Here is a 26,569-nt window from a genome sequence, read left to right on the forward strand (position 1 = left end):
AGCCATTCTAATCGGACCGTTAACTTATCAGCCCTCCTCACAGTTCGTAGAATGTGTAGAGTATGGAAGGGTAAACAACTGATTAGCACGACAGCACTGTGAAGCGGTAGAAGCGCCGAATATGTCATCTAGTGACACGAGTCTTCTTCGTCAATGGTGACAGTCTTTTTAGCAGGTTTCAGCCTTTGATCGCAGACGAATAATGGCGTATTGCAAGTGTGGTTTATCTTCCGCGACATTGGTGTCCGTATTGGACGGAATGCAGCTATAATACAACGTATATGGTCTCGATGACTCTACGAATGAACTATGTAGCGAAACGCTGGATTCCAACGATCATGCCATATCATGAGGTGCGAGGACAGATGACTTGTGTGTATGTCTCTAGAAGATCGGATAGACACATTCCGCACACTGGTGCAAGCAGTGGAAGCTATTGTACAGCGTCTAGTGTCCCCACAAGTAGTTGTACGTCATATGGAGGAGCAGGGCATATTTGTACAGCACCCGATGCTGAGGCTTCTGCAGAATGAACAGCATAGGTATAGAAGACTACAATGGTATCGCAAACGTCGCACATGGAGAAACGAATGGTAGAACGTCTTTTTAAACTCTTTTCAGACGAATCCCGCTTCTGTCTTCAGCATCATGATGATTGCACCCATATCTGGTGATTCCGAGGCACTAGGCTAGAAGATGTCTGCATTTTGCATCGTTCCATCGGTTCCGCACTGGTTCTTATGCAGGCTCTTCCGGGGACTACATTCCAGAAGGATAACAAGCGCACTCACGTTGCACATACTTCTCTACAGTATGTGCCGGACACAATATTCTGACATGGCCGGCGCGTTTCCCCAAACTCGAGCTGATTGAACACGTCTGGTCGATTGTTGTACAATGGCACTAACATCTGAAAATTCCACTGGCTACGGTTAGTCGGTGAGCTATGCCATCGTGTAAAAGAAGCATGGGTTGCCATACCCTAGGAGGAGATCCAAGGGCTCATTCTCTTGACGAGTCATTGTGTTACAGCCGTTCTGACCACTCATTATGGGTCCCAGGCTACTGACCGTCGCCAGTTCTCCGCCATTGTCGTCATGTCACTCGTTGCACAGAGCGGTAAATTTGTTACTTGTAACATCAGGTCTTTACCTGCCAATTTTGGCGCTGCTATCTTGTCTCCTTGGTGTTGCATTTTTAATGGCAAGCAGCGTATGTAGCTATTGTCAATATTTCGATACATGGAACGAATTTTGATATTTTGTTGATATTTATCAATCAGATATGGCACACTTAGTATTGCTGCACCTAAATTTAGAGCGCAGATTTGGAGGCGTGAATCCTCGATGCAGCTTGATGAACAAACAAAGTTCATACAGATGGATTTTCTCACAGCACTCCTGCTTTTGCCCCTTCATCATTGATTGTTCTGTGAATTTGGTTAAGACTCTTTTGCACTTATCGCAGAAATCTCTCTATAGCCTCAAAGATGAAATCGTAAAACTAAATTTGAGAAGGTAAATTACATTTTCGTCCTCAGAATGTTAAAGTTATTTAGATGGCACCACTGTTGGATATTATACTGATGTTGCAGCTGAATTAGTCATCTAGTTGGTCCGACTTATCCTTGAATTTCAAGTCAATAACAACTACTGGTACAGCTACTTCGCTTGACTACAAATAAGAAATTTCATGTACGGCAAACAAACATGTAAAGAAAAGAAAAAAGTAGAGGACGTTACAAAAAAATTAAGTCTTGTTGATAATAGGGGAAATATAATATTTATTATTATTATTATTATTATTATTATTATTATTATTATTATTATTATTATTATTATTATTATTATTATTATTATTATTATTATTATTATTATTATATGCTGCTGCTTATATTTTTTCTTACCTGGAAGGTTCTTCTTTCAGGTTCTCGGCACAAGGCCCGCACGAACAGTGGATCCAGGTAGTCCGTCATGGCCAATGCAGAAAACAAGAAACCGAAGAAGAAAAAGAATGAAGCGTTCGAGAAACGAACAAAAATAAAAATTAAAACGGAGGGGGGAAAACAATGTCGTCAACGATGTAGGATTTCCGGTCACTTCACTGACCCCCTCTGTCTCACCTCTTCACCTTGACCCGAGCCATATCTTCTCACCTATGGTCGACACAGTAACACACGCGGTTGATGGGGAATCATTGTTTGAAAGTTTTCACTACAAAACACATAAACTTTTTTGGCGTATTTGTTCCCAATATGTTATGAGTAAACAAAACAACCAATCAATATGTAAATAACACGCTACACTTATGGCTCCACGGCTGAAAACCCACAACACTTATTTCTGTTGAATTGGAAATTATTTTAAAGACACTTTACAAATGTTGGTTTTTCACATAGACGATTTTTATTTTAAATCACAACCTTTCTCACTGGGTTGGTTAACGATTGTATTAAATTATCACAACCACATAACACAGAATAGTATGGAAAGTCCACGAAATAAACTAATGTACCAGTTGTCTTTTCCTTTACAAATTATTATTCTATATTACATTAACGATTAAATGCTTTCTTCCTGCACTAGTAAGGTTTGTTCTTTTGGCTAATAAGAGTAAATTTGTTATCACATTACATCATTGCATCATCGAATAAGAGTGACGTTCTGCCAGGCATGAATAACTTTAACATGACGGCAACGAAAGCACTTTACACGGATTTTTTGGTACTTGACTAAAACGAATAATGCCGAGGAGTTACGAGAGCCTGGAACCATTGAAACACAAAAGAAATATGATCCATATGTTCTCTATTCATTTACGTAACAACAGTAATAATAATAATAACACACGCAATGCCGTTTGTCACTCGATCTTTCAGAGGGTTGAGGGTACAAATGCGCTCTGCTAACTGCATAGAGAATGTGGTTCCTGCATTGTCATCATCCATTGGTTATTTGCTTCATTTTTCCAATCCTTCCTCGGCTATAAGACCTCAAGACGAAGAAGAACAATAACGACAAAGTACCGGAACAAAAGAAAGAAAAGGAAGAAGAAACGGGGAAAAAATTTGGAGAGGGAGGTGCTTGATAATCAATATCCTCTAGTCCTGGATTCCCTTCTTCAAAGGGAGAGAGAATTTGTTGAGGGGGAGGGTCATCCAGAAAGCATGTAGAGCGTCGAAGACATTTTCACCACCTGCAATCACTTCCGGCGAACCAATAATCCAAGTTCCGGTCGTCTTGTCCCTCTGAAAGCTACACACACTCTCTGAGATCACCATGTGGGACATCTGAAAGAAAAGAAGAAAATATATGTTAGATTGTGCTTGTCTGCAAGGAACTTAACACAATTCTTCTAAACATTACAATTATTAATAAAATCCGCCTTATTAATCAATTATCTTTGTAGTAACCAGCCAAACAAGCAATTATAAAGATACATTATTTTAACGTTTCATGTTATACTCCAAGTCTACGGGAGAAAGTGATCCTAATAATGAATGACACGGAGGAATCATGATAAAGAAGGAATCCAGAGAAAACCCACGCACACGGTCATGTCCACCACAAAGCCTACTTGGCGAAGGCAAAAGTTGGAATCGAACCATGAAATCCATGCACCATAAGTGAGCCACCGTGACCCGCCTACAACAGGACATGTATTTTTTTTTTTAAATTTGTATAAGCGAGTTATGTTGTCTTTATAAACCGGACCGTTTGCTTGTTTATTGAAGTTTAGCGTCCTTTTATAGCATCCAGGCTATATGATACATGAAGCTACAATCTGAACCACCGTAGTATGTTCAATGCTCTCCTCCTAGGAATCGAATCCGGCACCCCGTACAACAAAGATGTCTGCGCTAATCACTAGACCAGCAGTAAGGGCACCGACCGATAGTATGTGTTTAAAGCTACTTACTTAAAAGGTAGTGAATATTCTAAGTTTTATTATATCGTACATACTGTACTGAACAACTCCTTTCCTATCGCGAAATTATTCTGTGTACTGTTCGATTTGTAATGGGGCAGTATACTTTGTACTCTACCACTTCCGAGAATATTTCATTAATAGTAATTTCCAAAACACAAATCCAACGCTCTTTTTTTGTTTGTTTGTTTGTTTGTTTCGAAAAATTCTAAATAATCTCCCCATATTTGGATAATTCATAGATTGATCACTGATTTAGTGTTCTTACAGTAGAACAACTCCAGGAACTATTACGTCAAACAACCGAGTAAATTTGCCTTTCTTCTCTTTCTCTTTACCAAGCAGTTGTAATATGGATATCATAGACGTTTATATATTGATAATAATACGGAAACTTCGAGCTCCCTCATGCTTAGCGTACACGCCTTTGGCATGGGAGACCCACGTTAGTAATAAGTTATTTAATAAAAACATTGTAATATTGGGATTACAAATGGAACACACTGCATGCAAGCAGAAATTATTTTAAATATCACTCCATTAAGGGTGGGTGGAATTGAACCATGTCAGCCTCCCTGGCTACGCCACTGAACTAGGAGGATCCAGTATTGAAACCGGAAATGGCAGAAGAATAATGATGGAAATTAAACCAACTCTTAAAACTTGTCAATAGTCAAACAGACAGAATCGTTCTACAGTAATTCTCATATTTATGTATAGCATAACATAAAATAGTACGGAATTATTACATTGAAAAAACTGAACATAATTTATCCTATTCCTATCCTTCTTTTCCGACCCTGTCCTTGTTGAAGTTGGTTAAGTTTAATTAGGTTCCAAGAAAAGGTTCAAAGAGAGGCCAATAACCTTTATTTTACAGAGGATTGGAAAGTTGCACGCATGCATATATTAGAAATACATGAATCATATTGATCGATTTTTCTGTTAAGCAATCGCAAGAGATTTATCAAATATTAAAAAAACAAATACATAAATGCTACTGGAATTGGAGGTGAGCACGAGCGACTTTTCTTTGAAACTCGACTCGACTCAAAACAGAAATATTTGAGCTCGACTCGAGAACTTGAGCATTGTACCCTCTAGTGGGAAACACTAAAAGTATTCAACATTACTGCCTGCATTTCTCCTGGCTTTCGGTTTCCAGTCTAATCAGGCCATGATTTCAAAACGAGTTAAAATGAGCTACACGAGTGAGCCATTTATCAAACTCGACTTGACTTGAAACTCGATATCAAAAGCAGTGACTTGGCTCGACTCGAGAAAATTACTTTTGACTCGACTCGAATTCGAATCGAGTGTCGAGTCGAATCGAGTATTAGCTTGACTCGTGCCCATCCCTAACCAAAATTCCCTCATTATCTGAATAATACCAGTCACTTGTAGAAAACAGAGCCCAAAGAATGAGACAGTATATCGGAATTTTAATCAGAGCGGTGTTATATAGGCGAATATAAATAATTGACTTGCAGGTACCAAGTTGGCTTTAGACTGTGAAAATGCGCTTATTTTTCTATTTCAGCCTCAAAGATGCACAAAATAAAGAGAGAACGAAACTCTTGGAAACAGAAATCAATGAGAAGAGTACGCCAACAGTTTTGTTCAGTCATCATTTCAATCCAATATTGGCCAAATGCCTGAGCTTCGCAAAGCGATATCCAATTAAATAAAATGGGAGACGTCCTATCTCCCTCTGAATTTTTTAAAACTACCTTCTCTACTTTGTTCACAATGGAAATTCACACAGAGACGGTACTAGTATATAATCTACATTTACATATTCATCTTGCTACTATAAATCTTTCACTTAAACGCTTCTTAAGAAGAGGATATGGTGAGAAATTTGAAGATGTAAAATCCTCCAGATGTAAAACCAATTAAAAATTATACAATAATTAAGTGAGAAGATTGACGTTAAGAGGCACCATTACGACGAAATTAAAATACCGCTAATTTTACAGTAATAATGTGACATCTTCAAATAGATAGAAGATAATAGAAAAGTGGAACAAGAGCACCCTAGACAATATTATTTTACATGAGATACCGTTATCATCCCGATTGACATATCTCCTTCCGATTCCCAGCCATTTAGAACATCAGCATTTATTTTCGCGTTTCTAAATGGCTGCAAACGGAAAGTTACTAGGTGACTCGTGATAACGGTACTTCATTCACAATAATATTGTCTAGGGCGCTCTTGTTTCACATTTCGATTATCTTTTATCTATTTGAAGACATCACATAATTACTGTAAAATTAGCGGTATTTTAATTTTGCAGTGAGGTCTCTTAACCAAGCGTATCTAATAATCTTCAAATGATGGTACACTGAAACATGTCCAGGTTAGTTAAGCTGTTAAAATTATTCGAATGTTCAGGATTCGAATAATTGCCTTGTCGTTATTCGAATTCGAATATCCGAATATTCGTTTCCAATATTCGAACAATACTCGTTATTCGAATAATTCTTCGAACAGCTATTTGAACAACGAATATTGGAAGAATCCACTGTTCGAACCTTCGAATAATGAATTAATCAAATTTTAACACCAATATTAGCTACCAGAAGACGCCTAAATTATAGACCACATTTCATAACAAATGTTCAGTTGTTACTTTTCAGAGTAATTACATCACAAAAAATATCTTCATTTTTACACATTTACAAAAAAATTAAGTTTCCAAGAACACACAAAATTAGACACAGATAACCAATTTCAAAAGTAACCTATTTATAGATGCTACTGTACCTCATTAAACAAAATATTTAGGTCCAAGTCAATTTCCTTCCGAAAGTTCCTTCTTCACATTCTATTGTAAGGGTTTAAGCTATGCATATATTCTTTTAGCAAAATGCGAGTTTTCTCCGTTGCTATTTTTTAGACTTCCGAACTACGCTATGCATAAGTATCGAAAAGTCATTTAGATTGGCTTTATCCATCCGTCTGTCGACAGGTAAAAGAAGTTTTTATTCGTCATATAAATGTATATTTGAACCATATTTTAGATTTTGGTAATATTTGAGTCTGACGTGTATACAAGTATATCTTTGGGCATATTTTAGGCGAATTGCATGTATTGCGCAGAACATTTTCTTGCCAGTATTAGCAACGCGGTTATTTGGAACATCCATTCTTTAAAAATGTTTGGCTTTTTTAGTTTAACGTCCCACAATTATGCACCGATGCTAACGGAAATTGCTATGATGAGATCGATTATAACTGTAGAACAGAGGAAGTGGGAAGAAACAGGAGAGCACCAACCAAATTCACGCACATAGTGTTCGTCCAATGCAAAGATAACCTGCTGTGGGTTGGGACTGGGATCGAACTGGGGACCCTACGCTCCAGAGGTGAAAGCTCTACTATAAGTGTGAGGGGGTCAAAGTGGTTGATCGTGCGTAGCATCAATCAGTTTGAAAAGAGAATTCGCAAACTTGCCTATGCAAAGATGCCTGTGTTCAGTTTTTTTAGCTGCATATTGGTGGAAAATGTTTCTATCCACATAAAGGAAGTTTTAAACACAGCAAAGACGAAAATAATACTGACAATACTGATACCACACGGAAGTATGACTCCGGGAAAATTTCTTTCAAGTTCACCTCTTGAATAATCAGTGGTATTATGATAAAACCGTCTCTTTTTATTTTACACTGAACATACAAGTATTTCTCAAGTATGAGGGATACTTGACATTCCTTGGAGGAATGTTAGGATCAGTAACAGTGAACATAGTTCTAAAATGCATAAAGTCAATTGCTCTAATAGTGTGAAGTTGTGTGACTCTTAGCAGTAGCATTATATACACGTGTGTGTGTGTGTCTAGTATGCATAAAACTCAAAAGAACCTTTAATCCCAGTCGTGCAATACGAAACACATCTTTGTTTATTAGGCTATATTTTAGGCCATATTATGTCATTTTTAAATCATAAATGCGTGCATATTTCTAGACTTTTGGTATTATAGAAATCCGAGCTCTACATATAACTTTCCCCGAATTAAATCTAGGACTGTGTGTCTGTAGTAGCGAAAATTTCTTGCTAATTGTAGGATATCCAGAAAATAGAAACTTTTAGCTAAACAAAGAGACAAGCAAAACACAAACATTTTCTTTACCTTCTCCCCCTCCCCACAAAAATCTTAAGTAGCCGGCTTTTCTGCATTTAAGTGCAAATGTACAGTATGGAAAACCCTTTCATTTTATCATTTTCCTGAAAGATGCACATTAGTAAGTGATACTTCCCATGCAACACACCTTGTGAATATGCATATAATTATGCATATTTCAAGGTCTGAAAGTAGATAACTGGGTTAACCACTAAAATGAATTACATACATGTACGTTTGGGACCTGGAAAGTGATCTTAAAAAACTTTCTCCTTCCGTACGTAAAGTGAAGAAGCTGAGACCCGGCACATTCACTTTGTCACACAGACATACATACGAATACATACATACACAGCCATAGATGGCGTTGGAGGGGAGGGAGTGTTAGAGTAATGATGGAAGCTGAGACCTTGATTGCTTGGAATACAAATTAAAAAAAACAAAATACTCTTCTTTGCCCAGTCCTTTATAGTAACTATACCACAGTTGTATGGTATGTAAAGGAAGCTAAGAGAAAATCTAAAAGCAACAAAACGAGTCCTATGAATACACAATACTAGAAGAAGAAAATACTTTTATGGTGCGTTTATTTCACAATCACATGCTTCCTTCCCTTCAAAGCTCTTTTAAAAAAATAAAGAAAGAAAATTAATAAGCGTCTTTGTAGCGGAACGTTTAATAATTTGTTTTCACACACCACTTGACCTACAATTTTCAGTTTTTATATCCTCTATTTAAAAAATAAAAAAAAACTCGGATTTAGCAAGCGCGTTCCAATTTTCAGATCATCCCCTTGTTCTTTTTAATTTCAAGAACTTTTAATTAACTAACTACTTATTTATTACGTACCAGGTATTGAATCATGTTTCCAGAAATGGTCAATTAGATAGAAGCGCGAGAAGTGGCACATGGGAGGTAATTTTCAGGTGAAAATCGTTCAGAGTTTGTTTATTTAAAAGCACAACTGAATAATACCGGCATTCACTAGTAATACCAAGTACGTAATAACCGTAAGAAAAACGTAGTCAAAATAGGACCCGAATCTAGAATGTGCAATTTAGATATAACTCATCCCATTTTATATAGGCAACCCTGGGTGGAATTACATATCTACCTAAATATCGCGAAGTGAAAGAAAGTAATACTAACGAATATTAGATAATAAGCAATGAACTGTTACTACATTCTAGGGCATTCTATGCAACTGGATATTCTGTGACGTCACAGTTTGCTTCTCGTATTTCAGTAAACCACACACAGAATGCAAGAAGATAGGAAGTCTAGCGTTGGTAGAAGACAGTAGTGATAGCAAAATAAAGTGTAGTCAATGGTTTTACAAATACACATCTCGTGGATTCATGCCCAACACCTGTTTCATTTCATTCTACCTATCTCGTTCCCTCCCCTTCTTTGCTCAACCTGTTCTCTGTCTCCTGGTTCTGGTCGTTATAAAAAGCCGCTACTACGTCATACATCGAGCAGCTGGAAGTGATTACTAGGGTTACATTGTTAGTTAAGCCCTACATACTTCAACATATTACTTCTGAAACTGGAATGAGCCGAGTGTAAGTACATTAAAAGATTAAGAAAAGGTAGAACCATGACAATTACAGATAGCTGTCTGCTTTAGCGAATTGCTGGCTCTGAACTGTACAGCGTCTTCAGTTACCATGATCATGCTAGTGGCCATTATAAGGTTGTAATGTTAGTATGCACATCCTTTCATTACTTCATACGATAACTCTTGAGCAAAAGCACATATTTGTTTTTTTTTTTTTTTCAATAGACAGCTTGATCGATTATATCGACTGAGTTTGTTAATAGGGTAACGGTGAGTTTAACAGTAGTTATTCATAATTCATTCATTTATAAAGGTACGTTTCGCGTAACGCTAACATGCAACCCTCAAAACAATTAAGAGGTGCGGGTTCCATAAACATCTAGGCGAAAATATTTATATATCTTAATCCTTATTGTAATAATCGTTATTATTATTAAGTATTCCGCCTGTTGGCAGATCGTGGAACTATTAATTTTTGGCCTAGAAATGTTTCTTCCACGATCTCGATCTTCAGCTTCCTCTTTTAACTCCTAATATTTTCTTACGAAAGCCTATTCATTCATAAATGCGCGCTTCTTCACCTCTTTAGCATGTTCACTACAGTTTATTTGCGTATTATATACTGTATAGCAAATATCTCGATACACTACATCCCACCTTAAGCTCTGGGTCCATGTCTCACGTAGCCTTGCTGCTGAATGGGACACTAAACTCAAAATCAATCTATTAATTCATCTGGTAAGTTTTTCTCTCTTCCTCTTTTTTAATGGATTCATCTAAATTTTACTGGAAGGGACAAGCAAACACATAACGCATATTTTAAATAAGATCAGGTAATAAATTTCTCATCATGAAGTACCCAGTCTTCGAAATAATAATAATAATAATAATAATAATAATAATAATAATAATAATAATAATAATAATAATAATAATAATAATAATAATAATAATAATAATAATAATAATAAGAAGAAGAAGAAGAAGAAGAAGAAGAAGAATTAGTGACTATTACAAACAGCTTTTATGGTTGGTGTAACATTTAATATAGCCTGTATTATGATGTCTATTTTGCATTGTGATATTATCTCCCCAACGTGGGTGCTTTCAATACAGGTAATGCGAATTTTCGTTTCACTTTGAATGTTACTGCCTTTGTCTTCTCGTATCGGAAGATGGAATCAAATGATAAGTGATAAAGAGAAAAAAAGGAATATGAATACATTTATTACACTATACGCGCGCACTACTTTCGACAACATGAAAGTATAAAACTCCTTTTACAGAACAATATGACCATATGTAATGAGTTTGGTTTACCAACACTCTTTTATACATTTACCTTGACAGTTTGTGTCCGAAAGAAAGAAAGAAAGAAAGAAAAAAGGAGTGTCTGTCCGTCTTCCTAAAGCAGGTTTTCCTAATGCTCGTTTTCCGATTGGAATTCCAGTTATTTTTTTTTTTTTTTAAATCTACTTTCTTTCATTCTGGCTACATGGCCTGTCCACCTGAGCCTCCTAGATTTGATGATTCTAACAATGTTTGGTGAACGGTATAAATTATGTAGTTCCTCGCTATGAAGTTTCCACCATTCCCTATTTCTGTTTCTCTTGGTTCTGAATATTCGTCTCAGGATCTTATTCTCAAATACTTTTAGTCTACCATCTTTCCTCAGAGTAAGCGACATGTTTCGCAATCATACAGAACAACAGGCATAATTGTCGTTTTATAGTTTTCTTCGATAATATCGAGGTTCAAATTCCTCGATAATATTCGCGACGATAAAAGATTTTAAACTGAATAAGAACACGAATTCCCTGCTTTTAATCGACATTTAATTTGTTCATGAATATGGTTTTAAACTGTTAATATTGATCCTAGATTTGAAAGTATCCACCTTATCGAAAGTATTATTCGATATTTTAACGCATCCATAACGCAGTATTACGTTCTCGAGGAACTTCCATGTATTTAAGTTTCTCTGCCTTTACTTGTAAATCCACGTCCCTGCAATCGTTTAATAAGACTTCTGTGTTTCTTTCTATTGTTTTCCTAACATCCCCTATTAGATTTACATCATCAGCATACGCCATAACCTGGTAAATACCATTCAGCACAAGGCCCTGATTCATATCTTTGATTTTTCTTATAGCGTATTCCAGGTTAAAGTTGAATAACAATGGCGACAATGCGTCTCCTTGTTTCAGACACACACACATACACACATACACACACACACACACACACACAAAAGATAGCGAAAAGCTATTTCGTGCAATCGGTTAAGAATACATTTCATTTCTATCCTTAAGTCTCTACTAAAATCAGAAACGACAGCAGTCCACTACAACTCCCGGTTTCAATATTGTTGAACATAGAGAGAAAAAACGATAAGATAGTGAGAAGCTATTTTTTTAACCGACTAGCATCCTAAGACTAGCGTTTCAATATTAACTGAGGAAATATCACACCATACAAACCAAACTTGTTCAGATGGTGTACACGTGACACTCCAACTTGTTCTCAAATTGCACTTAAGAATAATTCTCAGGGCCATTGGGGTTCCAGTTACCATAAAAGAAGGTGGCCCGAAGGCTCGAAACATTCTAATTACGTCTTATTCATAATATCCTCATCCTCAAATGTCTTCTATTTGTTCGTCCATGGCCAAGTGACTAAAACGTGTGTATGTTTTCTGTGCGCGAAGTTCCGGGTTCGATTCCCGATGAGTATACTTATCTCGGATACAAACGGGAGTTATGGTTCGGATTCCACTTTAAGTAGTAGGTTCCGTATCACCTAATCTCAGTGCTGTAAAGTGAAGTTAAAGCCGAATCCATCAACTATTCAACAAGTCTTTGACACTTTTAGCCATTCCTATGCCTGTCGTCAATTCCATGAGAAGAAAATCCTTGTTATTTTAATTGTGGTGAATTCATCTGTTGCTAGAAACAAGCAACTCACCTTGTACTTGTGTTGATACTCTAAATCCCGTATCACATCAAAAAGTGAACATCGTATTTCCCTATTAATGCTAACTCATCGCAGAACAAGAACTCCCTAATGGCTGAAAGGTTAACGTACGCGCCTTTGGCGTAGAAGATCCGAGTTCGATTGCCAACGGGAGCTCATGTGGTTCGGACCTCACATTAAGCAGTAGATCCACGTCTCATATAGCCTCTTTGCTAAAAGAGACGCTAAACCCAAATTCAAATCAAATCACCTTAGAAAAGGAACAAATTTTCCTCGGTTAAATGATTGTCACATGAAAAGGAGCAAACTAGAACCTTTTTCAGGAATATGACTATAGCAAGGAAAGAATTTTTCTCATTTTATTTATCTGTTTTTCGTAAATAATTTCAAAATTAATCTAAACTTTAAAAAAAGTGAAATTAAGACTTGGTCCTTTAGTTAGAAATAGAATTACTGTTAATTCAATTTTAATTTGTACACATTAGTCAGAAACAGGCAAATCTATAAGGATTGTGACCAAACCCTTGAAAATTCCTCGAGATTTATAATTTTAATTGGTTTAAACAACACCGATGACATTTACTATTATGAGATCAGATACGGTTGCCATGAGAATAGTTATTTGCATTATTTAAAGTTATGTTTGAAATATTTAGGTTAAAAATACTTTGATTGGAGTTTAACATCACTTTTCAGCATACGCGTTGATCTACAGATTTGTAGTATCGGGACCACACTTACTTATGCCGGGAATTAAAAAAAAAGAAAGAAAGGAAGGAAAAGTAAAGACCTGATGACTAGAAAGTATTAAACCTTTCTGCGCACGGTTTAGTTTTCTTTGAATATGGAAAATCACTCACATTGTGAAAAACGTAAAAGCAAAACGCGAACAGCTTTGAGATTATGAACTTCTTCGCTGCGGTATTAGTATGATAAATAAATATATTAAGCAACTGAAAGGTAAGTACGACTACCATTCTTATCTGAATATGTTTTAAAATATTGAAATCGTTTAAGGAATCCCAAGTCCTATTTAAAGTCTTTCTCAATTAGAGAACTCCCACACTTTAAAAAAATCTAAACAAATCTATATCACAAAAATCTACATCACAAATAAATAAATAAATAAACTTTGGTAAAGGCAGTTACCATATGGATAGCCACCGTTAAAATCACCATGACCCGTGAAGACGTTGACGCATTAACTCTAGTAACAAACTTGGAGGAGACAATCACTCTAGCTGTGTTGCAAGAAACAAAATTCAAAAATTCCCATTCGTTCAAGAGTTAACGTGTCTAGTAACGGACGTACGCACTAGCATCACAATTTTGTAAGTCCTGCTGGGTGGTCCTAATAAATAAAATATATTATGAGAATGCTTTATGTAAAGAATTTACTAATTTATGCTTTATGTTAGAGGATTTACATGGGAATTCTTAATAACAGCTGAGATCAAGTGATGTCCTTGTTTTTAAATAAAAAATTCCAACACCCAATTCCTTCCATTTCAAGGTTTCATCCACTTTAAAAGGGAGAAACTAGAAGAAATCCATTCCTCACACGAAAGTAAAAGTGAAGGGTGGGAAAATATACCCCTCCTTTAAAAAAAATATCTCAAGTGTGTTCCGTGTTCCTTCACCCCTTTCCTTTTGAACATCCCACCCTGTTGTCTAGCACCACCTCATCTCTCTTCCTTCAAGTGGATGGTGTGTGACTCAGCCATACAAGACTCCAACGCCTCCAGCTGGGAACTCTTTTCTCTTTCCCCCTTTGTCAGAATACGCTACACGATAATATATAAACAACCAAAAAAAAAAAAATTACAAAAAAATAAAGAAAATTTTCAGTTCAACATTGTGCGTACAGCCTTTTGTTTCATTTCATCATCTCTTTTATCTGAAGATCGTAGGAAAAAATATGAAAACCAAGAAAGAAATATATAACACCTGATGTGACTATAAAAAAATATCTTAGCTGAAGTTCATATTCTCATTTACGAATATATTAACTCTTTCTCAGTCTTATATTAAAAGTAAGACAAATAAAATTAAAAGAAAGAAAAAAAAAAACATCGTTACAAACACAATCTTCCAACTCATCAACTCGAGTTCTTCCCTTATTCGTAGAATTTTCATTAAGTTTTACTACTTTTTGATTACCGGTCTTAAAAAACACATTTTCTCTCCCAGTTCATGACTACAACAATCTGGTACGCCAGGATTACTGAACAATCTCACGTGTAAACAACAAAGTGAAGTGTCATACACCAGCCCAAGCGAGCGAACAACAATATTAGGTATATTTCGACTATTATACGCGTTGATTGCTCGTCACTTTTTGAAGCTAATATAAGAATGCATAAATATAGTTAGTTCACTGAACAACTGACTAAAGGGATTGGAAAACGTCTCTGCGTAGAAAGCGTGGTTGAATCCCGAAGTTTTCTATACTTTCACTCTTTTGACCCTGGATGAGCACTATCTATACAAGCGATTTCACATCCTTTTTAATATCTTAAGGAAATCTATGAATTCCTGAGTATTTCGACTGCTTACGCAATTATTCATATAAGGCTTATCTGATCAATTAATAACATATAATCTCGCTATTGGTACTTTGACATGCTGATTCATTGTGCAACTGGAAATACATATAATGAGTCAACAAAAGAGAAGGTAATTCAAGTTCTTGTCTATATCCGAAGATAGCTTACGTCCTTCTATGTATCTTCTACATATACAAATAGACGTCAAAATAATGAAAACAATCGATAAAAATGTGATTTACTTGCTTAATACGGCGTGGGACCTCTGTTAGCATGTAGAAAAGCTTTGTTCGTTACGAAATGGCATATAATTTAGGTCATGAATGGTTTCCAGGAGAATATTGTATCATTTCTTGTGCAGTGAGAATGGAGGAGGACATCTCCAGCTCCAGAACTACCTACAAGTGTTTAATAATGTTGAGGTCTGGAGAATGGGAGGACCAGAAGGGGTTTGCAGTTCATTATTGTGTTCATGAAACCACGCCTTAACAACTCCAGCTGTGTAAATTGGCCCGTCATTTTGTTGGACAATTGGGTCATTGGATGGAAACATCTAGACGATATTTTCATCTAAAATGTTCACATATCACCTGAAATAATGCGTACTGTGAGCGTAATTGTAAGGAAATACATCAACAAACTGCGGCCCTCAGCATCACAGAGCTTCCAACATGTTTCACGGTATATACATATACGTGGGATACTTTTACTATTAATGTTACAAATAATTCATTATTCAATTAAAAATTATCAACAAATTGTACAAACTCAAGTCATTATCTCTCGATTAGGCAGTAGTATTATCAACAAAGAAAGTTCTGTATGTGTACTTTCTGACACTTTTTTATGCGGGTCAAACATTGACCACTGGATCGCACACAACAGCAATGTGTGTTGCGTAACTTTTACCGTAATTTCAGTTTTTTTCCCCTTTTTTCTTTTCTTTCCTACTGAGTTTCTCGTCCTTGATACATAAGAGGAAGGATGGAACAAATGTCCATTCAAAATAACCGTTAATTGTTCCACAACAAAACATGCAACAACCTAGTTTATGCATTGCTCCAAGCACTATGTAAGTGTAAAGTTGAGTAAAAAAAAAAAAAAAAAAAAAAAAAAGTACAGAACGTATACAGTGACCGGATGGCACTGACCATAATTTACAACAATTAAAATAATTGTGCATATTAAACCGTTACATAATGTAATAAATTATTATGGAATTTTAAACGCACTGCATCAGTTGATTTTAAATGATTTCAGATAGAGTATGTACAGTAATGAGGAAAAGTTTAAGACCATCATGTAAACTCGGAGAACAGAGTAAGATAATTTCATTAATTTCAACCCACCATTTTTTACATATAACTTCAAGCACTTTGACAGCCATACTAACATTTGTTTACTTGACTCAAAATTAACTTCTAAAAGGAACAGCATTTTTTTTTTCTATTTTAGGATATTTTACATTCTTGTTAACATTAACCCTCCTATCATTAAAAAGTTTTGTAATTTATTGTGCAGCTTAAATATTGCAAGAAAAGCAAAATGGAGTAAACATGCTGCCTGTTTTAATTTGTTGAATTTAATTAACTTTATTTATTTGTTTATTTATTCGTTGCAAACCTTTTTAATTTCTTCACTCACAAACTGTATATCAGCTTTCCAATAACTCATACACATTTTTCCAGTATAAAGCATCATTTCCTTAATTAAATTTAGCATTACATTACTTCATTGGTACTTTAAAATTATTCGCAATTTCAAGAGTTTCGAAATATTAATTTTTTGTTATTTTGTATTTCATGATTCTATCTTGAAACCTCACCAATGAACCTATGAAAATGTAATGAAATCTTTAAGTTTTACATCCCACGTTATACCGATTAGGCTAAAGGAGACGGTGAAGATAAGAAGTGAATGAAAATGGTGGAATGAAGAAAGTGGAAAGAAACGGAAGAGCCCCGAGAAAACCCACGCACACAGTGTTTGTCCACCACAAAGTTCACTTGGTGCGAGTTGGCATCGAACCAGGTACCCCAAGCACCAGAGGTGAACGCTCTGCCACTGAGCCACCGCGGCCCCCAATGAATCTCCATCTCTGTTGCTAACATTTCTGAAAGCAGCATCTCTTACACGTATTCCACACGAGAAGATAATATATGAGCGCGTGTGTTCTCATGACAATAGAATTTACCAATAACAAAAGCCATTCAGAAGGGGCGCACCTTAAGGCATTACTACACGATATGAACGGAATGTTATGACGTCACATTGTTGCGTCCGGGGTCATAGGGTGAGAAAAGCGTACACGTTGGATGAGGTCATCTACCGACCATTCAAGTTTGTTTTGTTTGTGTAAGCCTACGTAGTTATTTGAACAAATATTTCACAAGTGATAAGACTGTTTAAAAAGACTGCAACAAAAATAATACATCTAAGAACGCAATTCTCATCTTCAACTGTCAAAATATGACAGAGAATTCGCAATGCACTAAAGCACCTACTCTATGTATAGAAGCATCCACGAAAAAATATGTTTAGAATAATAATGTACTGAAATAAGAATATGGAAATGATTATTGCTATTCGTAGTGAGATACAAATATGATAATCGTGCTTTACGGATATAGTCAGGCTTCATTTATGGTTTTATGGCTCAATAAATACCGGTACTTATTGGGAAGTGTGTTAGTTGGTGAACATACATTATGCTTTATACAAAAATCATACTATGAGATTTATGTAGATGATACTTTGCTACTTTTCATAGCGGTAGCAACAGGGTTTACATTGCCATATACAGTAATAAAAAATACATGTGCTGGTTCGCTACACCAAACAGTCTCTGATTTAACTCCATATGCATACTTAATCATAAATTTACAATATAGCTTAGCTCTTGTACGTACACACTGTTACTAACGTTAATATTAACTTCAGTAACATTACCTTGTCGGCCTTTTCTGAATATCATAAACGCATGCATATGATAAAAATGACTGTACACAAGCACACTAACACACTTGCCAATACTAACAAAAAATGGTGCCATCTTGGGAGTTAGAGTTACGAGAATCTTAAAATGAATTCCGGCATGTGAAGTCTTCTGAGACTTAACAACACCGTTCGGGCAAATTAAAACATATTCTAGCTAATATCACCTCAGCCATTTTGGCTGCAATATATCTCGTGTAGAAAACTGGAGACATTATATTTCTTTCTTTCTTTCTCTTTCTTTTTTATTAGTAATTTTAGTAATATTCACAATTTCACTTAAGTCCATTAATACGTCTACTGGAATGGGGTCCACGAATCATCTGGAATTATTTACTTTTTACCCTCAAAATCTGGACATCTCCGCATAAATGCTGACACATAGTATTCCAATGTACAGAGAAATACGCAGTAGGAGAAAACATTCCGTTTCTATTAGTTCTTTATGAGTATGCTTATAACTCTGCATTTCATTAGAGAAAATCAGATACATAAATTGATGTCATCCTCATCACGGTAGCAAATAGCTTGTTTTAACAGTCTTTTATCTTAAGGAAAATGGTCACTATAGCTGATTAGCAACATGTTGTATACATTACAATGCAAAGACGTTTCAACTTTTAGTACATTGATTAATACACTACACATATCCTGTCTATAGACGATAAACGTTTCAGTGTTTCACGTTAATTCCTAATAGTAAATAGTCACGCCAGTAAATGTCGCTACTTGCGCTATCACTTGCCTTCTTAACGCTATTAGGTATAGCTAGCGTGCAGGCAGTTTGCAGATTTAATAAGATTGTGACGACAATAAGATTGCAATTTAAAAACTCTATCGTTTCAATTTAATTATTTCAAAATAGGACAAGGCCCATCCGCATACTTAGATTTCAGCATTAATATTAGTGATGATATGAAGTGTGAACGTGAAATAAAAGCAGGGAAAGGAATGGCGAAATAAGCCTTTAGGAGGAAGAAAATATTATTTTGTGGGAGCCTGAATGAAGAGTTGAAGAAAACAACTCATAAAATGCTTCGTGTGGAGTATTCTGCTGTATGGGTCAAAAACATTGACAATACGCAAAAATGATGACCAAGATTCCGAAATATGGGTGTGGAGAAGAATGAAGAGAATTAGCTGGTTCGAACGGAAAACGAATGAGAAGTTGTTAGACTATGGCTATACGAAGATGCGTTTTCGATGAGTTCTACCCCCTTCCCCTGCAACAAATGCGACCTAGGTGGCTGCTCGGTAATTTTACTTTCGCCGGAGTTATAAATCATACTGTGAGCCAGTCAGGGTTTCCAGGTCTTTCTTTTTATTTCCCGCGCCGGAAGGGTAGAATCAGAATTACCTGCTTCAGTTGGTTTCTTGTGACAAGACATGAAATCTCCTTGCCTGGCAACACGTCTTTCCTCTTTTTTCTTTCCTTTAGACATATTTTACTGATTTCAAAACAGCAGGTGGTCTATTGTTCCGAAACGCACCAAATACGCTCGAGCTCACGTTTGCAGCGCATTGTGATTAGCCATCCACATTTAAATACACGGTCAGCGTATTCCATGCGTACGCAGCGTATTCCAAACGCATTGCGAACGCATCGAAAAGACATGCGCTTAGAGATAAGGGAGAAAAGAATAATTTTAGATATTATTAAGGAGAGGCAGAGAAACTGGTTGGGACATTGGCTAAGAAGGAACTGTATCATGAGGCACGTACTAGAGGGTATGATGGTAGGACAGAGAGGGAGGGGCGAAGGAGATTACAATGGACAATATCAAAATTTAAAAAAAAAAAAAATCATACGTGAAGACGAAGAGGTTACGGAAGACCGTGGAGCATGGAATCTTCTTACGTCAGTTGAGGCATGTGACCTGCTAATAATGGCAGAATAACTATGATGATGATGATGATTTCGTATTTCTTCAGTAATATATTATGACAATTTAATTGTTCTTAAATTGTATTGCTTTACCTTAATTTTTCAAAGTGCATAGTAATGATACCGAACATTAAGATGCGTTGCTACTTATTATTAGGAGAACAATAATCGTGTTTAAATTTGACACTAATAAATAAATAAATGTGTTGGGTGTAAACAATTAGAGCTTTTAATTAAACATGATTTCAACCTATAGTGCACAGCTCGTCGAAGGCTCGGACGCAACAACTACGGTACTTCCAATAATGGGTGTAGAGTTAGCGAAAATGGACATGTCACAACACGATTTTTATTAAAATTACAAAAAGCTGTCACAATATCGTTGTAAAATTACAATTCAACAAAACACGACTTAAAAAAAAAATATAATAACTTATATTGAAACTATAAAAATCAATTATCAGTTAATATCAACCGTGTTCCTCGTGTTAAATTGGATTGTAATTTAACAATGTTATTACTACACATTTGTCAGTCAATCGTTATAAATTTTAGGAAATATTGAAAAGCACTGGATAACTTGACATCGTTACGCAAGTAAAATGAAAGTCGCATGAAGTGGTAATGTAGATTGAATTAGATATAAAAGTTATAGTTTATCTATCTTTTTAATCGTTGATTTAAATCAAACTGAAATTGTAATAAATAAACAATTTTAAAATTATGTTACATTCACTATTTTATAAAACAACAATATTTTTATACGTTTTAACCAAATGATACGTTGATGTGATTTGGATTATCAGAATCGGAATAGGTGCATTTGGAAGACATAATAAAAATAAACAACAGCGTTTTCAATGACGGTACTCTACACTTTGCCATCGCGGATCATCATTTGACAAATAGGTGAATTATTATTATTATTTTGTTTAAAGTTCCGCGATTATGCACCGAGGCTAAGGGAGACAGTGACGAGTAGTTGCATGATAACGGTGAAGCGGCGAAAGTGCGAAAGTGAAAGGAAACAGGAGAACTCAAAAAAAAAAAAAAAAACTCCGATCAATGTTGATCCACCATCAGTGGCGTATTTACGATTTTGTTTCGGGAGGGGCTTTGCTAACTTTCGGGGGGGCTTTGCCTGAAAATATGCAAATTCTGCAAGATATTTCATATACTTTACTATAATAAGTAAGATTTCGGGGGGCTTAAGCCCGGAAGCCCCTCCCTAAATACGCCACTGTCCACCATAAAGACCACTTGGTGCATGCTGGGATCTAACCAGAGATCCCACGCACTACAGGTGAGAGCTCTATCACTGAAACGATGACTCCACGCAAATAGGTGGAATGGGAAGAACGAAACGAAATAGTTTACAAGATCTCCAGCTGTTGTTGCTCTAGGGATCTTAAGCAGTTGGATTTTGCGTTCCTAAATTAAAACCGCGTTGGCACGATGAGACGAACAAGTTCGAAAGTAATTTGTATCGCTACCGTTCCCATTGTAGAACGACCGACTTCCCATGCCAATAAATGGTGCCGAACGGAGATCACTTTGAAGCAATAAAATCGAATATGCTAAGTACCAAGGGTACTTCCAGAAGTTGCCTTTTCGAATTCCACTATTTTGTCCCTGGCATATTAGATAACGCAAACACAACATATGATTATACGAGGAGCAGTCAAAAAATTCCCGGAATTCTCTTGCAGATCTTTATTACCAGTACCATTTACTTAATCACCTTCAAAATTGATACCTTCTCAACACACACATTTGTTCCACCGCTCCTGCGATTGATGGAAACACCGTCGAAAGGCATCTTTGAAAGTTCAACCACCGCGTTGGTTTTGATCTCTTGGTGAAACGGAAAAAGGTACATTTTTAGCTTTGGAAAGAGCCAAACATCCGATGGTGTTAAACCGTTTTTAAGAGTCTTCACCCCGGCGAAATTAAAATACCGCTAATTTTACAGTAATTATATGATATCTTAATAGATAAAAAATAATCGAAATGTGGAACAAGAGCGCCCTAGACAATATTATTTTACATAGATACCGTTATCACGACTCACTTATCTGCTTTCGATTTCGAGCCATTTTGAAAATCGGCATTTATTTTCGCGTTTCTAAACAGCTGGAAACGGAAAGCCGCTAGGTGACTTGTGATAACGGTACCTCACGCAAAATAATATTATCTAGGGCGCTCTTGTTCCATATTTCAATTATCTTTTATCTATTTGAAGATATCACATAATTACTGTAAAAATTAGCGGTATTTTAATTTAGCCGGGATGTAGACTCTTAAGGGTATCAAAGTCTCTGGAGCAGATTTTCCCCAATTTGCAGATGAAATTGACGTTTGTATACGTTGCTCGATATGTGACATTCTGCCAACTGATCACCACACACACTCCTCCGTTCAGCTACGCTACTCGTACCCTACCTGTTATGAACCTGTTCACACTTGTCATTTTCATAATTAGGCAACCTAAGGACTGCACTGTACAAGATTCATTGTTATTGCATCACAAATGCCAAAGCTACAACATTCCGGGAACTTCTTGTCTACTTCTCGTGTATACTGTATAACCAAATTCCTGGTTCATATAGATAGCTGGTAAAATTTGATATGGTGAAGATGTACAAAAAGACAAAGGGGTTCGTAATCCAATAGAACTTCGTACAAAACTGAATACAATAATTGTTAAATAAATTAAAGTTTCATTAATATACAGAAAAACACCAAAGAAGGTTATATACATAGTCGCAACGAATTATCGATAGATCACAGATTTTTCATACTAAGAAAGAAAACGCATAACATACAAACTGAAGACATAAATTAACAGATTACACACGACAACTAAAGAGTTCGTTACGAATATTTTCCATGATATATGGCAAATGGGGTTGTCCAATCCTTATCTGTTACAAACAACCAAATTGCGTGGCATACCAATCAGCATATCGGACTGAGTGAAAAATAGCTACGCATGACAATGAACTTAATCTACTAAACTTTACGGGCCTACATTAAAAAGAAAAGAAAGCTTTTCTCCAATCAATCTTGTAAATGACGCTACTCAGGATCTAAGAAAGAGATATACACTAATATTAAATTTATCAGGAATATATATTTTATAGCTGACTAATACTCACGGAATATTTTGAAACAAACCCTAATTTGATAAATTACAGGGTGCGCCAAGATAAACCGAGCCAGACATGGGAGACGAGAAATCGAGAAGCTCTTGTGTATATTTGACTAGTAACACGCATATTTAGTATTTCACGTAGCGAGCTGTGAACAAAGTACATTGATCTTAAAAGAAGCTGTAGGAATGGGAAACATGACCTGTGGTTGTGAAGGAAAAAAACATCCAGGTAAAACCAACCACTAATGTAGACACTATCTCGAAAGATCTATGGTCCCCAAAGTCCCCCGATTTATCCATATGCGATTTTTATTTGTGGGATAAACTGAAGGTCCAGGCGTACAACAGTGGCGTGACAGTAACTATGCGGGCCCGCCTGCAAAACTAAAAATATTATAAATACTTACATGAGTCACTTAATACTGGAACAGACAAATATGCAAGTAAATGCACTATTTATCATTATTAGATTACATTAACTGTGGGGACTACTCGAATGCTTAGGAGGTAAATTAATAATATTTTTATATTATATTGAGGATAGAAAATCCGTTTTCAGTGTCCATGCATTATTATATGCTGCTCTATTGTAAAAAAGCATGGAATCTAAAATTTCTCTTTTCCCTTCAAGAGAACATGATTTAATAAATATATTAATACTTGAAGTAATTTGTCGGTTTTCAACCAATGGAATTTGTCGTGAATTTGATGCTGAAGTTACTCTAAATATATGAATTTCTCCTTTGTATGTGGTAAAATCCTATTTCTAAGAACAAAAACACGTATCGCAATTCCAAATATTAGATATTACTTCTATTCTCAAATTATTTGGCGCCTATTGAGTCTCTCATTTCAGTGCTACAATGTAACGGTGTTTTTACATCAGAGAAAACAAAATTACTGAACCGATTAAACATGTGAACGATGAGTAGGTGTCTGTAAACAGTAAAATTGTTATTAAAATCCCAGTGTAAATTAAAATTACTTGGGCAGCGCTCACAAATATTGTTCAGATTAATCTTAAACTTCTTAACTGGGTATGATAGGAACGAGCGTCATAGATGTTTAAGTCTATTATAGTTTTGTGCGCCATTATCTCTACAACGGATTGAATATGGAAGGATGAACTGGGTTTAGGAGATCCAAAGTGATATTTGTTCATTAATCGTACATGTGAAACGTAATTTTTGTATTTCTTTCACTTTACAATAACAGTAAACTTAATTTTCGTTAAGATATTAAAAATTGCTTTAGCGTTTTCCATTTAGCGAAAAATGCAAACGGGATTAGACGAATAGGTCTGAGGGATCCAAAGCAAATTAAACGATTCGTTCTGCACAGACCAACAGAAACTTAAGTTGCACGTATTCTTCTAGTTTCTGTATGGTCACACATAGGAAATGTGTATAGACCTTTCAAGAAAAATGTAAAACGAGATTAGATGAATAGGTATATAGAAACGCAAGAAGATAACGTAGATAAGCAGATGGACTAGGTCTCAGATCCAAAATAAATTAAAAGCTTCGTTATGCACAGACCAAAAGGAACTGAAGTCGCACGTGTATACTGCTATCTTCTGCGGACATTGTGTGAAAGGTGCCACAGGTTAAAAGCTATGAGAAAATATCAATTCCCTCTCCATGTCGATTCCATTCCCTCCATGTTGGAATCTCCTGATTTCACACTAGTGCTATCCTGAGGAAAAGGAAAGCAGTAGCAACGGTCTGATATACTATCGGCGATATTGGCCAATTTTCTGCGGCGTGAGAATTCTTAACAACTTCACCGACCTCAGCAAAAACTAAAATATGGAATATACGCATAGTGAATACTTCGGACTATTCCACAAAACCACCCTAATACTAGAGTTGCCTGATCTTAGGAGCTGTCCGGAGTTCCTGGGTTCGAAATACATTCTAAAGGTCTACGACTAACGAACTCAATTCAGAGCTTAATTGTAGGCCTATTCAAAATGTATTCTCTCTGCCATTTATTCCTATATATATGTACGTATATGTTGTTCTTGGTTGTTGTTACTTTTTAATATGTATTATATTTTTTTATTATAACAATAGGTTTAAATTATTTTCATTCTTGTGCCCGTATTATCGCGTGGTTACAATATTATTTTCATTTAACGATTTGACAGAAGTGGGAACACAGTAAAAAAATGGTTGTGTTAATTGAACTCAATTTTAACACAGGACAGTGGTTCCAGCGTGACTACCACTATGTGGTGTTAGTTCAACACAGACCTCGCAGTGTTGACGTTTAACACAGGGATTGTGTTACGTCTTCAACACACAACCGGTGTTGAACGATGATAAATTCGGATCTGTGTTAGTATTTTCGGTGTTGATTCGACACCATGTCAGGGTCGGTAGTGTGGAGAAAAGTGTTGTGTGTTACTTGTGGCAGTGTTGTACCAACACGAAGAAAGTAACACAGTGTGTAGTGTGTTAATTATTTTAAGTTAATATTACACCATGTCAAATATCAATATAACACAGTCCCTTTGTTACTTCAACATCATTTTCTTGCTATTTCAACACACAATCTATGTTATAATTCAAGGTCAAATCCGTATCAGTAACACAGTTTTGGTGTTAACTCAACACTCCCTGTGTTCAAATTCAAGGTCAGACCACCAGATTAACACCGTTTTTGGTGTTAGTTCGACTCCACTTCTGTGTTACTACGACAGCTATTTCGGTGTTGAAATAACTCCATGTGTGGTGTTGATGTCACCATTTTTCTGTGTTGGAAAACCACGTGGTGTGCATGCTTACCGAAGATTATAATTTTAAAATAAGAATAGTAAACTACAGATCACTTCGTATAGAAAATCTTCATAAAAATTGATGTCGTCCTCTCCAACATTTATTGTGAAATATTTCTTGATGGTGCGAAACAATTTTCACCAACATCTTGTTCAAGAATGATAGAAAACTCTTACCTATATCCTAATAATATGTTTGTCTCTTAGTCGTGATTCTACTTTTTTCCGCCATTTTTTGAAGCACAGTCCCCGGTGTTGACTGGCGAGCTCTAGTGCAGTGTAGAAGTGACCAGTAATACGATGTTGTTTCTCGCTGTTGAAATATTTCTTCAGGAACATTATGTAAAACAATTAAAACACATCGCGCAGTTTGCATGTTGAAATTTTGCGTATACCTGGAATTGTTTAAGTATTTCTTTCTACTGTGTTTGTCTGTAGCTTCAATTCATAAGCCTTTATAATTAGATACCAAACATATTTGGCAATCACGCAGTAAACAACACCGAAGATTCTACACTTGTGTTAATTTAACACAGGCTGTGTGTCATTTCAACTACCGGCAATTGACACACAACTCCAAATGGAGAGTGAGTTGGTCTAACTACTGTTTGAGTTATATTTTA

The 26,569-nt window shown here is 35.9% G+C and overlaps 1 protein-coding gene across 2 annotated transcripts in view; it reads right to left on the minus strand.

Annotated features, from left to right (window-relative positions):
- The window catches only part of PDZ-GEF (PDZ domain-containing guanine nucleotide exchange factor), an 835,430-nt gene that overhangs the window by 576,936 nt on the left and 231,925 nt on the right, over window positions 1-26,569 (minus strand). For both annotated transcript variants that reach the window (XM_081771896.1, XM_081771905.1), the window contains one exon: window positions 1,907-3,289. In XM_081771896.1, coding sequence (XP_081628022.1) covers window positions 1,907-1,975 — 69 coding nt within the window. In that variant the 5' untranslated portion in view covers window positions 1,976-3,289. The remainder of the gene's footprint in view (window positions 1-1,906; window positions 3,290-26,569) is intronic.

This window comes from Thermobia domestica, chromosome 1 (assembly GCF_964235325.1).
Source record: "Thermobia domestica chromosome 1, izTheDome1.hap1.1, whole genome shotgun sequence".
Classification (NCBI taxonomy): Eukaryota; Metazoa; Arthropoda; class Insecta; order Zygentoma; family Lepismatidae; genus Thermobia; species Thermobia domestica.